This window comes from Apis cerana, linkage group LG2 (assembly GCF_029169275.1).
Source record: "Apis cerana isolate GH-2021 linkage group LG2, AcerK_1.0, whole genome shotgun sequence".
NCBI classification, from domain to species: Eukaryota; Metazoa; Arthropoda; class Insecta; order Hymenoptera; family Apidae; genus Apis; species Apis cerana.
Window position 1 is genome coordinate 5,897,385 of NC_083853.1, and position 12,065 is coordinate 5,909,449.

Here is a 12,065-nt window from a genome sequence, read left to right on the forward strand (position 1 = left end):
TTCTATTTTGAAAAATTCATATATTACTAAATTCATTAAAAAATTGTCTTATTTATTTTAATATAAACTATTTTAATAAATATACAAATAATTAGCAATTGTCGTTAAATATTTTGTATTTATAAATATTACACAATAATATAAATTTTTAGAAAATGATTAATTCAGAAATCCATAAATTAATAATATAACAATAATAAATGTAACAATAACAAATGATAATAAAAAAAAATTTTTTAAAATTAATTAAATTATAATTCGTTTTCGTTTACATATTAGTCTAACCTTAACTATCAATCAATTTGATTTCAAAGCAAAAAAAAAACTGCGCAACAAGAAGTTATATCAACAAATCACAAAAATAAATATACAAGCAACAAACGAAACATAAACATTCGCATTACAAATAATAAAAATGATTAAAAAACAATGAATAAAAACAATAATAGAACAGTCATATTTACCTTGATCAATTAGTCTCGTTGCATTAGGCCATTTCTGCGAATCCAATTCAACTTTTTCTTGTAAAAGTTCTCGAACATATTCTCCGGCTTTGTCAACTTGATACTTCTTTTCATCACGTTCCTTTTCCGACGATGTTTTTGCCTCCGAATCAGAGTTTTCATCTCTTTTATACTTAAATTCACCATTACTTGGTCGATCGCTCATGATTATCACTGTTTTATTAGATGGTTCTAACGATATCAAACAAAAAATAATAATTCTATTAATTAAATAATTAAGTGGAATAAATCATTCGCGCACAACGCGTCTTCGGAACAGAGTTGCAATTTGCAATGGCTGAACGCTGACTCTTCCACTTCCAACTAACCTTAAGGCGTATATGCATGTGTGAATTATTTATATATCTATAAATTTAAATATTTTTATACTAAATCACAATTTTTTATTTTATTAAAAAATATTTTTAGAAAACATTTATAATGAAAAAAATTTGTTATTTATTATATAAATTAAAGAATAAATATATGATTATAAAAAAAAATAATAAAATTTAATAGTTATTAAAAATATAGAAAACAATTTGTAATTACATTAAAGATACTGTTATTTTAATTAAAAATATATAATATTAACAATTAAAAAATAACAAATAATGCATTATATATTTATTATATTATATTATATGTGTTATAATGATAGTTATGGCTTAAAACAATTAAGGTTATTTTTAAAATTGTTTATATTTTTCTTATTATATAATAATTTAATATTGAAAATTCTAGTATTTCTATATATTTTTGTATATTAAAAAAAAATTTTTAATGTTGATCATATTTAAGTATAGATACTATCGGTATTTGTATTAGCTGCAGATGGCGAAAATATCGAAAATATTATAACCTCATAATATATTATGTTGAATTTCTTTATTAATTATGTATAAAAGTATAAATAGAATAAAATAAATAAATATTTTTCAACATGAGTCATATTATAGTAATACGAAGTTATAAACCTGGCGATGAAATTAATTGTAAAGAATTAGTGAAGACAGGTGTAATGTCTTCTTTAAATTCAACATTTTTTGGAATTGTACTTAAAGAACTGACTTTTCAATTAATGATATTGTTCGCTGCTATAATGTTTATTTTCTTTGGATTACCTTTAACAGTTTGCCTTTTAGTTATTCCTCTTGTCATTTTTTTTGTGTATGTTGGAACTTACATAGGTTTCACTACGAAAGCTATGGAAGTTAATGAAGAAGTTTCTAATATACCAAGGTAAAAATTTTTTGTATTTATTTATTTTTTTGTGGTAATATTATTATAATTAAGTTAAAAATTGAAAATTAAAAATATATTAAATATATATTATATTGTTATACTTAAAAATCTTGTAATTAAAATATGTTCAAAAAAAATAGCATGTTGATAATAAAATTTTGATCACAGAAACAAACTTCACATGAAAATAAATTTTAATGTAAAAACTTCTTCATTTAATTATAACAGGATTTACATGTCTAATGCCTTTTCATGCTTTTGGATTGCTGAAGCATTTGAACCTTATTTAATGACACATTCTGCAAAGAATATACATTATACTATAATGACAGAACAACAGTTCCGTAATTCAAATATTGATATTTCATCTCAAGTTAAGAAGATTGTAGGAACTGTTGCCTTATGTAAAAGTCATAGATTAAATAAAGGTGCATGGATCAAAAGATTATATGTACATCAACAATATAGAAGAAAAGGAATAGCTTCGTGCCTTATAAATGTTGCAGTGCAGTTTGCTATTGATGAAGGGTATAGTTGTGCTAATATTGTTGCTTCAGAATATACAGAAGGAGGAAGAGAACTATGTCTTAAAAAAGGTTTTGAATTACAACAAATGTATCATAAACCCATTTTGGGTTCCCTTATAACTATATTAATGTATGAATTGACATATCAAATTAAACCTGGTGAAGATGATTATGTGCCTACAGTTTACACTAGATCAATGCTTAATAAGTAATTTAATATTTTTTTAAATACAGGACTAAATTTTTATAAATTTCATAAGTCTGACTTTGTATTCCAAAAAAAAATTGCATTTATACTTTATTCTATAAATATATTTATATTATATGATAAATGTAATACTTTATATTGTATTACATATTACATATTCTAAATTAAGATAGATTACATAATAATAATTTAAAATATTATTAAATATTATGTTTATCATTGTATATAATATAAAAAAATATATTTTTCCTACTTTTTCATATATTCCCAATATATTTGAAGTTCTTTGTTTTCCCAGTGTTTCTCTGTTATTTTGCACAAATATCTGAAATAAAGAAAAGAATCATTTTATATATCTTTTATTATAAAAAAGTTACAATTTTTATTTTAAATGAATTTTTTAATTTTGTACATAAATCTGTTTAATATATTATTAGTTAATCATCTTATTATTTCTTTAAGAAAAATTTTTATTTTAATTATTGTTAATTCACATAAGATTAAAAAAGTTTTATGAAGAAAATCTGGTGACTTATAATCATAAAAATGTGTAGCTAAGATATAATCGTATATTATTAAAAGTCTTTGATAACGAGAATTATTAGCATATAAAACATAATATTTATTTTCTTAAATAAATAAGATTATAACTCATAAAGAATATTAATCTATAATCTATAAAAAAAATTTGAAAAAATATATATAGTGCTTATAAAAAAATAGGGCAAAAGTGGATTCTATTCTTCATTTCATATATTTATATTAATATTAATAATTTTATTAATATTATTAATAATTTAAAATAATAAACATAAAATTTATATATTATTTATTATCATTAAAATAAATCATTCATAAAATAATTAATTAATTTTATATAATTTATAAAATATATCAAAAAATATTATTATATTATTCAAAATAACATATCATAAGAAAAAATTTTTTTCTAGGATTTACGTATATAACATATTTGTTTTTATAAGTTTGGATATAATAAAAAGATATTTATATTAATAAATATATATGTATTATTATATGTTAATAATATTATATGTATTATTATCCATTAATAATACAATTTTATAGAATAGTTTATTTTTTAATCTGTATAAAAAATATAAAATAATAACAAGAAATTGTTTTTAAAAATTATGTATCTATTAAAAATTAAATGTTATTTACTTTAATAATGTACTTACTTTTTCTGTATTTCTTGAAGTAAACTTTTCTCTTTTTTTGTGATACCATTTTTTAATACATCAATATTCATATACAATTCCTTTAAATTTTGAATTCCAACTAAACATGTATCAATATCTTTGCATTGCATAGAATACCATAATGCTAATTTAGCTAATTCTGTTTCATAATCCTACAAATTTTAGTTTTTAATATATTGTATTATGAAAGAAGAATTTCTGAAAAATACTTATTTAGAAATTTAAAACTTATATACCTTACAATATGCAGCAGCATCTGCGCATATTTTTTTTGTCTCTTCTGAACTAGGATGCCAAGCTGGTGGACCTTTATTTGTTAAAAGCCCCATACATGGTGCAGAAGCATTAATTATACCAATATTGTGTGTCTAAAATTTATTTAACAATTTAAGTTATCAAAAAATATAACATTCAGAACTATCAATTAACAATAAACAATTACAAAATTTTACCTTGAAAAATGAGATATATTCAGATAAAGTATCATCTATTAAAGTATATCTACAATAACTTAATATGCAAGAAATATTAATATCGCTTTTCTCGATACATTTTTTTAAAATGGAAACCGGATACCCAGTGATACCAATATATTTTGCTTTACCGTCCGCAACTTGTAATGATAATTCTGGCAAAGTTTGCGTAATTACTATATCTAAATTTGGATCAAATTCAATATCATGAACCTGCAAAATGTTTACTAATTAATGAATAAAATAAATAAAAACTAAATATGCTGATGGGTAAAAAGTTAAATATACTTACTTGTATGATATCAACATAATTCAAACCAAGAAGTTCTAAACTTTTGTTAAAACTTTTTCTAGTTTTCTCTTTAGAGAAATTAAACATATTTTCGTAATCTAATTCATATCTTCCGACTTTTGTGGCAATATAATATGCTTCACGCGGAATACCTTTCAAAGCCTAAAATTCCAATATTTAAATATTAAATAAATGAAACAAAAATATATTTTCGATATGTACAAAAAAAATGAAATTACTTTTCCAATGATAGTTTCAGAACGACCTTGGCCATACCATGGTGCAGTATCAATGTAATTAATTCCCCGTTTTATTCCTTCACGTATCGCTTCAATTGCTTTGGCTTCATCGAATGTACTATCGCAAAATAAAAATATAAAATAATAAAAATCATGAATGCTAAATGTACTTACTTAAAAAGAATCTTTAATAACTTATTTTTGAATTTTTTAATTTCTTTATAAATGTTAAAAAAAATTATATACTATTTTATTAATATAACAATTTAAAAAAAAAAAGAAAAAAATACTAACCCGTAATGGCAACCAAGTGGTCCACCACCAAATGATAATTTGCTGACCATTAATTCGGTTTTACCAAGTTTTCTATATTCCATAGTTTTCACAGCTTCTAAATCGTGAAAACCTTCAACATATGTTGCTGGTAACATTTTTCTAAATATCAATAATGAAACTAATTAAAATCATAATAATCTTTACTTGAAATATCTATTTATGCGAAAAAAATTATATTGTATTATTATGAAAAATACTTAAGATATTTTATAAATTTAATTTTATGAATTTATGACAAAAAGAAAAAGAGTGAAATTTGTATGCACTTTAAATGAAGAATTTAGTAAAAAGTAAAATATAAATTAGTTAATGATGAAATATTAAATAGGTAAAATTATAATATCTTTATAATATTCACTTAAAATAATAAAAATAACATTAAATTGATATCAAAAATAAAACAAAATTGATATTAATAAAAGACACCATTGTCTTTTATACAGCAATTTATTTTAAGAAAAATACATTAATTTACATTTTTCATTCAAATAATTTAAATAAATCAATAAGTTTATAAAAATATTTTATTATTCATTTAATTGTAATTTTCATTTATATATTTACAAATAATATTGCATTTTTACAAAAAAATAATGTTATCTTAAAAAGATCAATTTAATATAATTTTTAAATTTTTATTGTACTTTATTCTTTTATTATACTTGAAACAAAAATTTCTATAAGTACAGTTTATATTTTTATTACACCAAAATTGTACTACAATAATCAATTTATATTCTTAAACGTATCGAATTTCATCAAATATTAAATATTTTAAATTCTTACAATTAAATAATTAAATATTTTATATTCAATACTTAAAATTTTCACAAAATTTCACTATTTTATTTTCACAAAAAATAAGAAACAATCATAATACAAAAATTATTTATATATGAGTCAATTATCATTACGTCTTTTTTTATATATTTGGCATTCAAGAACTAACACTCAAAATAAATTTACTATAATTATTTTCTCCAAAGCATTTATAACTATTTATATATGAAGATAATATTATCTTGAATATATGATAAAAATAATAACTTTAAATGCATATAAAGAATCATGTATTATTTGACTTTAATTTTACGTATATGTTTTGTAATTATATTTTTTATGATCATAATTTAATCATTAAATTTATATTTAAATAAGAAATTTTATTTCCATTCACATTTAGGAAGTTTTAAGAAAGTCTTTTTATCCAACGATGCACAAGTTTAGAAATTAACATTCTAAATGATAAGAATAATACTGATTAAAAACATGGGTCTCAAATATGAAATAACAGTAGTGCCATCTTTTTCAAATAAAATGAATTTTAATATTATTTCTACAGACTAACATATATATAATATGTGTATATTTGTGTATATATACTTATACTTTTATGTTAGCGGAAGAAGCAATATATGGAAAAATTTGGTAATCAGCGCCATCTCTAGAATATAAATGAAATTAATGTAGATGAGAAAGAAAATAGTAAAATAGTATTAGAATTGACTATGACCGCCATCTATCGAATACCATAAATATTTTAATTATACTTTTAAAGATACTCAAGAGATGGCGCTGGGATTCACTTTTCTCCCTTTTTATTGTATAATATTTTTAAAAATACTCAAGAGATGGCGTTGGGATTCACTTTTCTTCCCTTTTATTGTATAATATTTTTAAAAATACTCAAGAGATGGCGTTGGGATTCACTTTTTTCCCCTTTTATTGTATAATATTTTAAAAATAATCAAGAGATGGCGCTAAAATTAACTTTTGCCTATTTTTATTGTATTTGTATATTCTATTTTTTCTTACTATTTGCTCTCTTTATTGGCTCTTTAATTTATGCTGTTAAAAGAGTTTTGGTAATTAATTAATTTTATTATCTTCTTTGCTTAATCTAATTTAATTGATTAGAAATCTTAAAATTCTTATAAATATAGAAACTATTAATTTTAGAATTACAAGATGTTTCTATTAATAAGAAATTAAGCATATTATCTATAATATATGTTCCATATATGTTTCCTATTTATTTTAACATATACACACACACACACATAAATATGTTATACAGAAGTAGAATAGATTACAATAGATTTTTATCTATAAAGATATTTAAAAAATATACTATATAATAAATAGTATACAATATATATATAATAATTGTCTTATTAAATGAACTTATTAAATAAATTATAACAAATATTGGCAAGAAATATAGGGTATTTTTTAATGTATGTGTATTTTTATAAAAAACATACCAAAATATATACTGAAATGAACAGAGGACAGATTAAATATATATTATAGAAACAATAGTAACAAAAACATTTTTTAACTTTGAAACTAATAGTTTTTAAATCCATATTTATTAAGACTTTTTTATTTCTTTCGACGAGTAATATATGTTTTTAAAGTTTGTCCCCAATTTTTTTGTACAATCTATGTTTATATTCTTTTATGACATAAGAAATATACATATTTTATATATAAATATATAATATATATCTTTTTTCTATATGTCTATATAGAAAAATTTCCTATATATCTTTTTTCTATATATCATATAGAATGTATGTATTTTATACATAAATTAATTTTTTTTATCATAGAATACCATGTAAAAATTATATAATTGAAAAGAATTTTATGTAAAAATTTTCAAGAAGAAATTTGGCTTCTTTTCGAATTTAAAAAAGATTTTTATTAGAAAATTAGAGAAGTTTTTAGAAAAATTATAATAAAAATCAATAATTAATTATTTTTATGTTCAAATAGATGGATACGTTATATCATATTAAATTTTGAATATATTTTTATATTTTTATATGTTATATTTTACATTTTATCGTATTTATATTTTTAAATTTTTATATGTATATTGTTAAATTTTCATAATATTTTTATATATTAAATTGTAACTAGATATTATTTTATATACAACATGGAATCATTATAATACATTGTATTTTAATCTTAATGTAAATGGATATCTTAATTTTAAATAAATTATAAAATAAATTCTTGGATTTAATGTAATACGAATATTTTAGTGTAATATAAAATTTATTATTTGATATTATTTTCCAAATTATTAATTAATAATATTACATTAGAAAGATCATAGTGAAAAAAATTTATTCTTTGGAAAGCGATGTCGAGTTAAAAACTAACTTGAACTTATTCTTTTATATTTCAGTTTTTTCTAATTTAATTATATTTTATATTAACTTCCTTTTTATATTACAGTCTCTTCAAATTTAATTAATTTTTATCTTATATCTTTCTTTATTGTGTTTCTTTGAATTATTTTTAATTAATTTTTATGCCAAATTAATTTTAATAATTAACTTTTATTGCATATTTAAAAAACAATCTTTTTGTAGATCATTTATATTAAAATCTATAATTAAATATATGTATTATAAAATACTTTAATTTTCGCGCGGTTTAAGTAAATAAGGAATCGTATCGCTCCAGCCAATTAGAAACGTCCTGGGAGAATTTGTAACACGTATTTAGGCAAGTAGTGTCATTCGTCTATCGAAAATCATTGTGGTCGGATGATTCTCCGGTTTAGGACATACAATAATAGTAAGTAATTTTATTCTATTATTCTATTACTGCATTTATAAAATAATTTGTTTATTTAATAAAGTATTAAATATTATTATAACAAAATTAAGTAGTCTTTGAATTTCTTTCTACTTTTTCGATTGTTTATCTGATTATTGAGGTTACCGGTAGCTTCTATTATTATTACGTTTTTCAGCTAGAATTTCAATTTAATTATTACTTTATTTTACAACTTTATACATTTTTTATGATTTTTATTTTTAAAAAGACCAGATTGTTTGATTGGGATTCTTCAGAAATTTCAAAGAAATATATGGTGATTTATAATCGATAATTCTTCTGATATTCAGGTAATATTTGATTCTTTTTTGTAAAAATAGACGTATTTAGAATATTTAGAATAGATTTTTATTCATATTGAAACAAATATAACAGATATATATATTTATTAGAGTCAATTTTATATTATTAAAATAAATTATTTTAATAATACACTTTTTTCTTTTTTAAATATGAATGTGAACATTTATTCGTCCTATTTATATATTTATATTTCTTTTTCGTTGCTGTAGGTTATTGTAAACATTTCTTATAATATAGAGTTTTTATGAACAGAGGTCATACCTTGTTCGATATATTTTGGCCAAATTACAAAGCATATTCCCTTCCAAACTCGTGATTCGATAATCGAAATTGACATGTTTATCGCCATTGTAATATCGATATTTATAATAATTAAAAATATCATTTTTCTTGAAATATATAATTTATTTATCGTATAATATATATATATATTTATTTCTAAGAGATTAGAAATTAGAAATATTTCTTATAATATATTTTTTTTATGAAATTAGGCATTCGTATATATCGAAATTCGATATTTCGATTATTATTAAATTATCGATCTCTCCTTCTAATTCAATTCGATAATCGAAATCACAATGTGGCGTCATTTTAGTTTCGGTGATTGAAGTGTATAGACGTATAATTTTTTCTTGAAACTTGTGATTTTTTAAAGATTTTGTGCTGTGTAGTTTTATTTTATAGTTATTGTTTGTGATTCATATATTACTAATTTATAATTACGTATTTCTTATTATAAATGGATAATCCTTTCGCGAATAAATTCTTTTTTTTCATCCATATATTATTTGAGCATACAGGTTACAGTTAGCTTATTATTCATATTATAACTTTGTGAAATGAAATTTGTGCTTGATTATTGTTTTATTTTAATATAATCGGTTAATACTTTTACAATTTATATGTGTATTTGAAAATTTTGATTTTTTTTGTGCAGATATTGTTATATGCAGTTAATCGTTAAAATGGCGAAATGGCGGGAAGAATTTCATTAGATATATAAAAATTTCAAATTTCAATGGATGCCAATGAAATTAAAATGGCTTCGACGAATGGTAAAATTTCTCATTTTAATATATTAATAAATTATATTTATTAATCTAATTATATTTCTATCTCAAGTTTGAAATTTAACATACTTTGTTAATTTTTTTCATTATTTCAAAAATTTTTAATAATTATTATCCTATTTAAAATAAATTATATATAATATTTTATTTTTTATTGAAGGTACTGACAACTTTTATGAAGATTTTTTCTGTGTTTGGTGAAAATTATTTGTGACCGCGCGCAATGCGGTTAATAGAATATATTTGTTGTAACAATATTTTTAATATTTTTTTTTAATATAACGATTTTAATTAAATTCAATAATCATACGCGAAATTAGAATCAGTGTTAGTTCGTCAATTATAATATAAACGGATATAGTAGTCTTTTACTTTTTTTTCTTTTTATATATTCGTTTTCGGAATTAGAGTCAGTGTAAAAATCAATTAAAAACAAAACGAGCATTCAATATATAAAAAGGTATTTATTTTTTATTTTGTTTAATTTTTTATTTTGCTATTTCTGAATAAAATTGTTAGATTTGCAATTTTTAAATTTTTAAATCTTTATATTAATATTTAAGAATCTATTTCTATTATTTCTATTATTATTAAATTTATTAAAATTTATTATTTTATTATATATATATATACTTTATTATTTATATTATTTTAATAAATAATAACTTTCTTTCTTTTATATTTTTTTGAATAATAAATATTATATTTTAAATTATGATATTCACTTTTTGTTACAGATATTTCCCAATTTTTCTTCAGTTTTTATGATCTCATTTGATGAAATCTACTTCTTGAGAGCCATGATAAACTATTTATTGACAACGTAATGGTGAGTCGCATGCATTATTGTTCCTCCAATCACTCAATCATGTCGTAGGATAAAAGATCCGAATCGACACGGGTGATTGGTTGTATACGTAGAATTTTGCAGGAGCATAGTGATCATGGGTATATATATATATATTTGTTATACCCATGAGTAGTAACATTTATTATTTTATTTATTAAATCAGGCTAGGTCTTCTTGCACATTGTGTATTTTTAAATATATTACTAATATTAAAGTCTTTTTTCATTTTTTCATTTTTTGCTTTATAATAATTTAACTATCTTTTAAATTTGAATAATTTGTTATTATTCGATTATCATAGATTTTAAGTTTAATTGTTTAAATTCATTTTGTTTACAAACATAATAAAATCTTATGTGTAAGAAGACATTTCGCGACAGGTAGATTTCGAAATCAAAGTAACAAGTTTTGAATACTGTTTACATTTCTTCAATGATATGCTTTGATGAAGGAATCGCCTGAGGTAATACTCTATCAATATTTATATTTCAATCTTATATTGAATCTTAACTTTTTAAATTCATTACCAATTTCTTTTACATTTTTAATAATTTATTAAATTCAATTCAATTATTACAGAATCTTTGTATTTATATCAATAATTCTTTAAATTAATAAAATAGAATATAAAATAAAGTCAAAAATAATTTGAAACAAGAACATATGAAATTAAAGAACATTAGCTCGTTAGATAAATGCACTAATATCTTTTTTAGATCAGGATTTTCAGATTTAATCCTTTCCATGTTCATAGCCAGGATCTTACTCACGTGCCCAGGTGCTACTTGAGTGAGAGAGAGGCAATGGGCATGATGGTTATAGTTTATAAGCTTATAATTATTTCTCAGCGACTGACAATGCGTTAGTGTATCGTGCACGACGTATTTTCCATATTATGTATGTGTGGTTAGGCTGTGGAATTGCGTCGTTTCAACTATTATTTAATTATCAATCGAATCACCATTTATAATAACAATATTAAGCTATTAAACATTGCGGATAACATATAAACTTATTGATCTCAATATCACAGTCCTATAATATATCACAAATTATTATATTACAAATTATAATAGTGGGAAAATTTAATAAATATATAAATATTTACAATTAAAATTGAGATAGATAGATAGAGATGTTTTTATTATAATTTA

The 12,065-nt window shown here is 20.7% G+C and overlaps 3 protein-coding genes and 1 long non-coding RNA gene across 41 annotated transcripts in view; 2 read left to right on the plus strand and 2 right to left on the minus strand.

Moving 5' to 3' along the window:
• Nucleotides 1–1,443, minus strand: part of LOC107994247 (KH domain-containing, RNA-binding, signal transduction-associated protein 2) — a 100,867-nt gene extending 99,424 nt beyond the window's left edge. For all 35 annotated transcript variants that reach the window (XM_062071923.1, XM_062071925.1, XM_062071926.1 and 32 more), the window contains exon 1: nt 465–1,443. In XM_062071923.1, coding sequence (XP_061927907.1) covers nt 465–669 — 205 coding nt within the window. In that variant the 5' untranslated portion in view covers nt 670–1,443. The remainder of the gene's footprint in view (nt 1–464) is intronic.
• Nucleotides 1,443–2,756, plus strand: LOC107994249 (N-acetyltransferase family 8 member 3-like). Its single transcript, XM_017051047.3, has 2 exons — nt 1,443–1,745; nt 1,977–2,756. Exons 1-2 carry the CDS (start codon nt 1,447–1,449, stop codon nt 2,485–2,487), a joined length of 810 nt encoding a protein of 269 aa, XP_016906536.1. The 5' UTR covers nt 1,443–1,446; the 3' UTR covers nt 2,488–2,756.
• On the minus strand, nt 2,566–6,356 carry LOC107994248 (uncharacterized). 4 transcript variants are annotated; one of them, XM_017051043.3, is made up of 8 exons: nt 6,224–6,356; nt 5,005–5,145; nt 4,711–4,828; nt 4,472–4,633; nt 4,159–4,392; nt 3,943–4,074; nt 3,686–3,858; nt 2,566–2,808 (listed from the first exon to the last, which is right to left on the minus strand). In XM_017051043.3, exons 2-8 carry the CDS (start codon nt 5,139–5,141, stop codon nt 2,733–2,735), a joined length of 1,032 nt encoding a protein of 343 aa, XP_016906532.2. In that variant the 5' UTR covers nt 5,142–5,145; nt 6,224–6,356; the 3' UTR covers nt 2,566–2,732. The 4 variants fall into 4 exon arrangements, with proteins under 4 accessions (XP_016906532.2, XP_061927911.1, XP_016906534.2 ...); XM_062071927.1 differs by lacking the exon at nt 6,224–6,356 and adding an exon at nt 6,094–6,131; XM_017051045.3 differs by lacking the exon at nt 6,224–6,356 and adding an exon at nt 5,961–6,087.
• Nucleotides 6,357–8,594: 2,238 nt separating this feature from the next.
• LOC114577029 (uncharacterized) lies at nt 8,595–10,368 on the plus strand. The gene is made up of 3 exons (XR_003696741.2): nt 8,595–8,643; nt 9,929–10,046; nt 10,222–10,368. It is a non-coding gene; the product is annotated as an uncharacterized LOC114577029 (long non-coding RNA).
• Nucleotides 10,369–12,065: the final 1,697 nt, after the last annotated feature.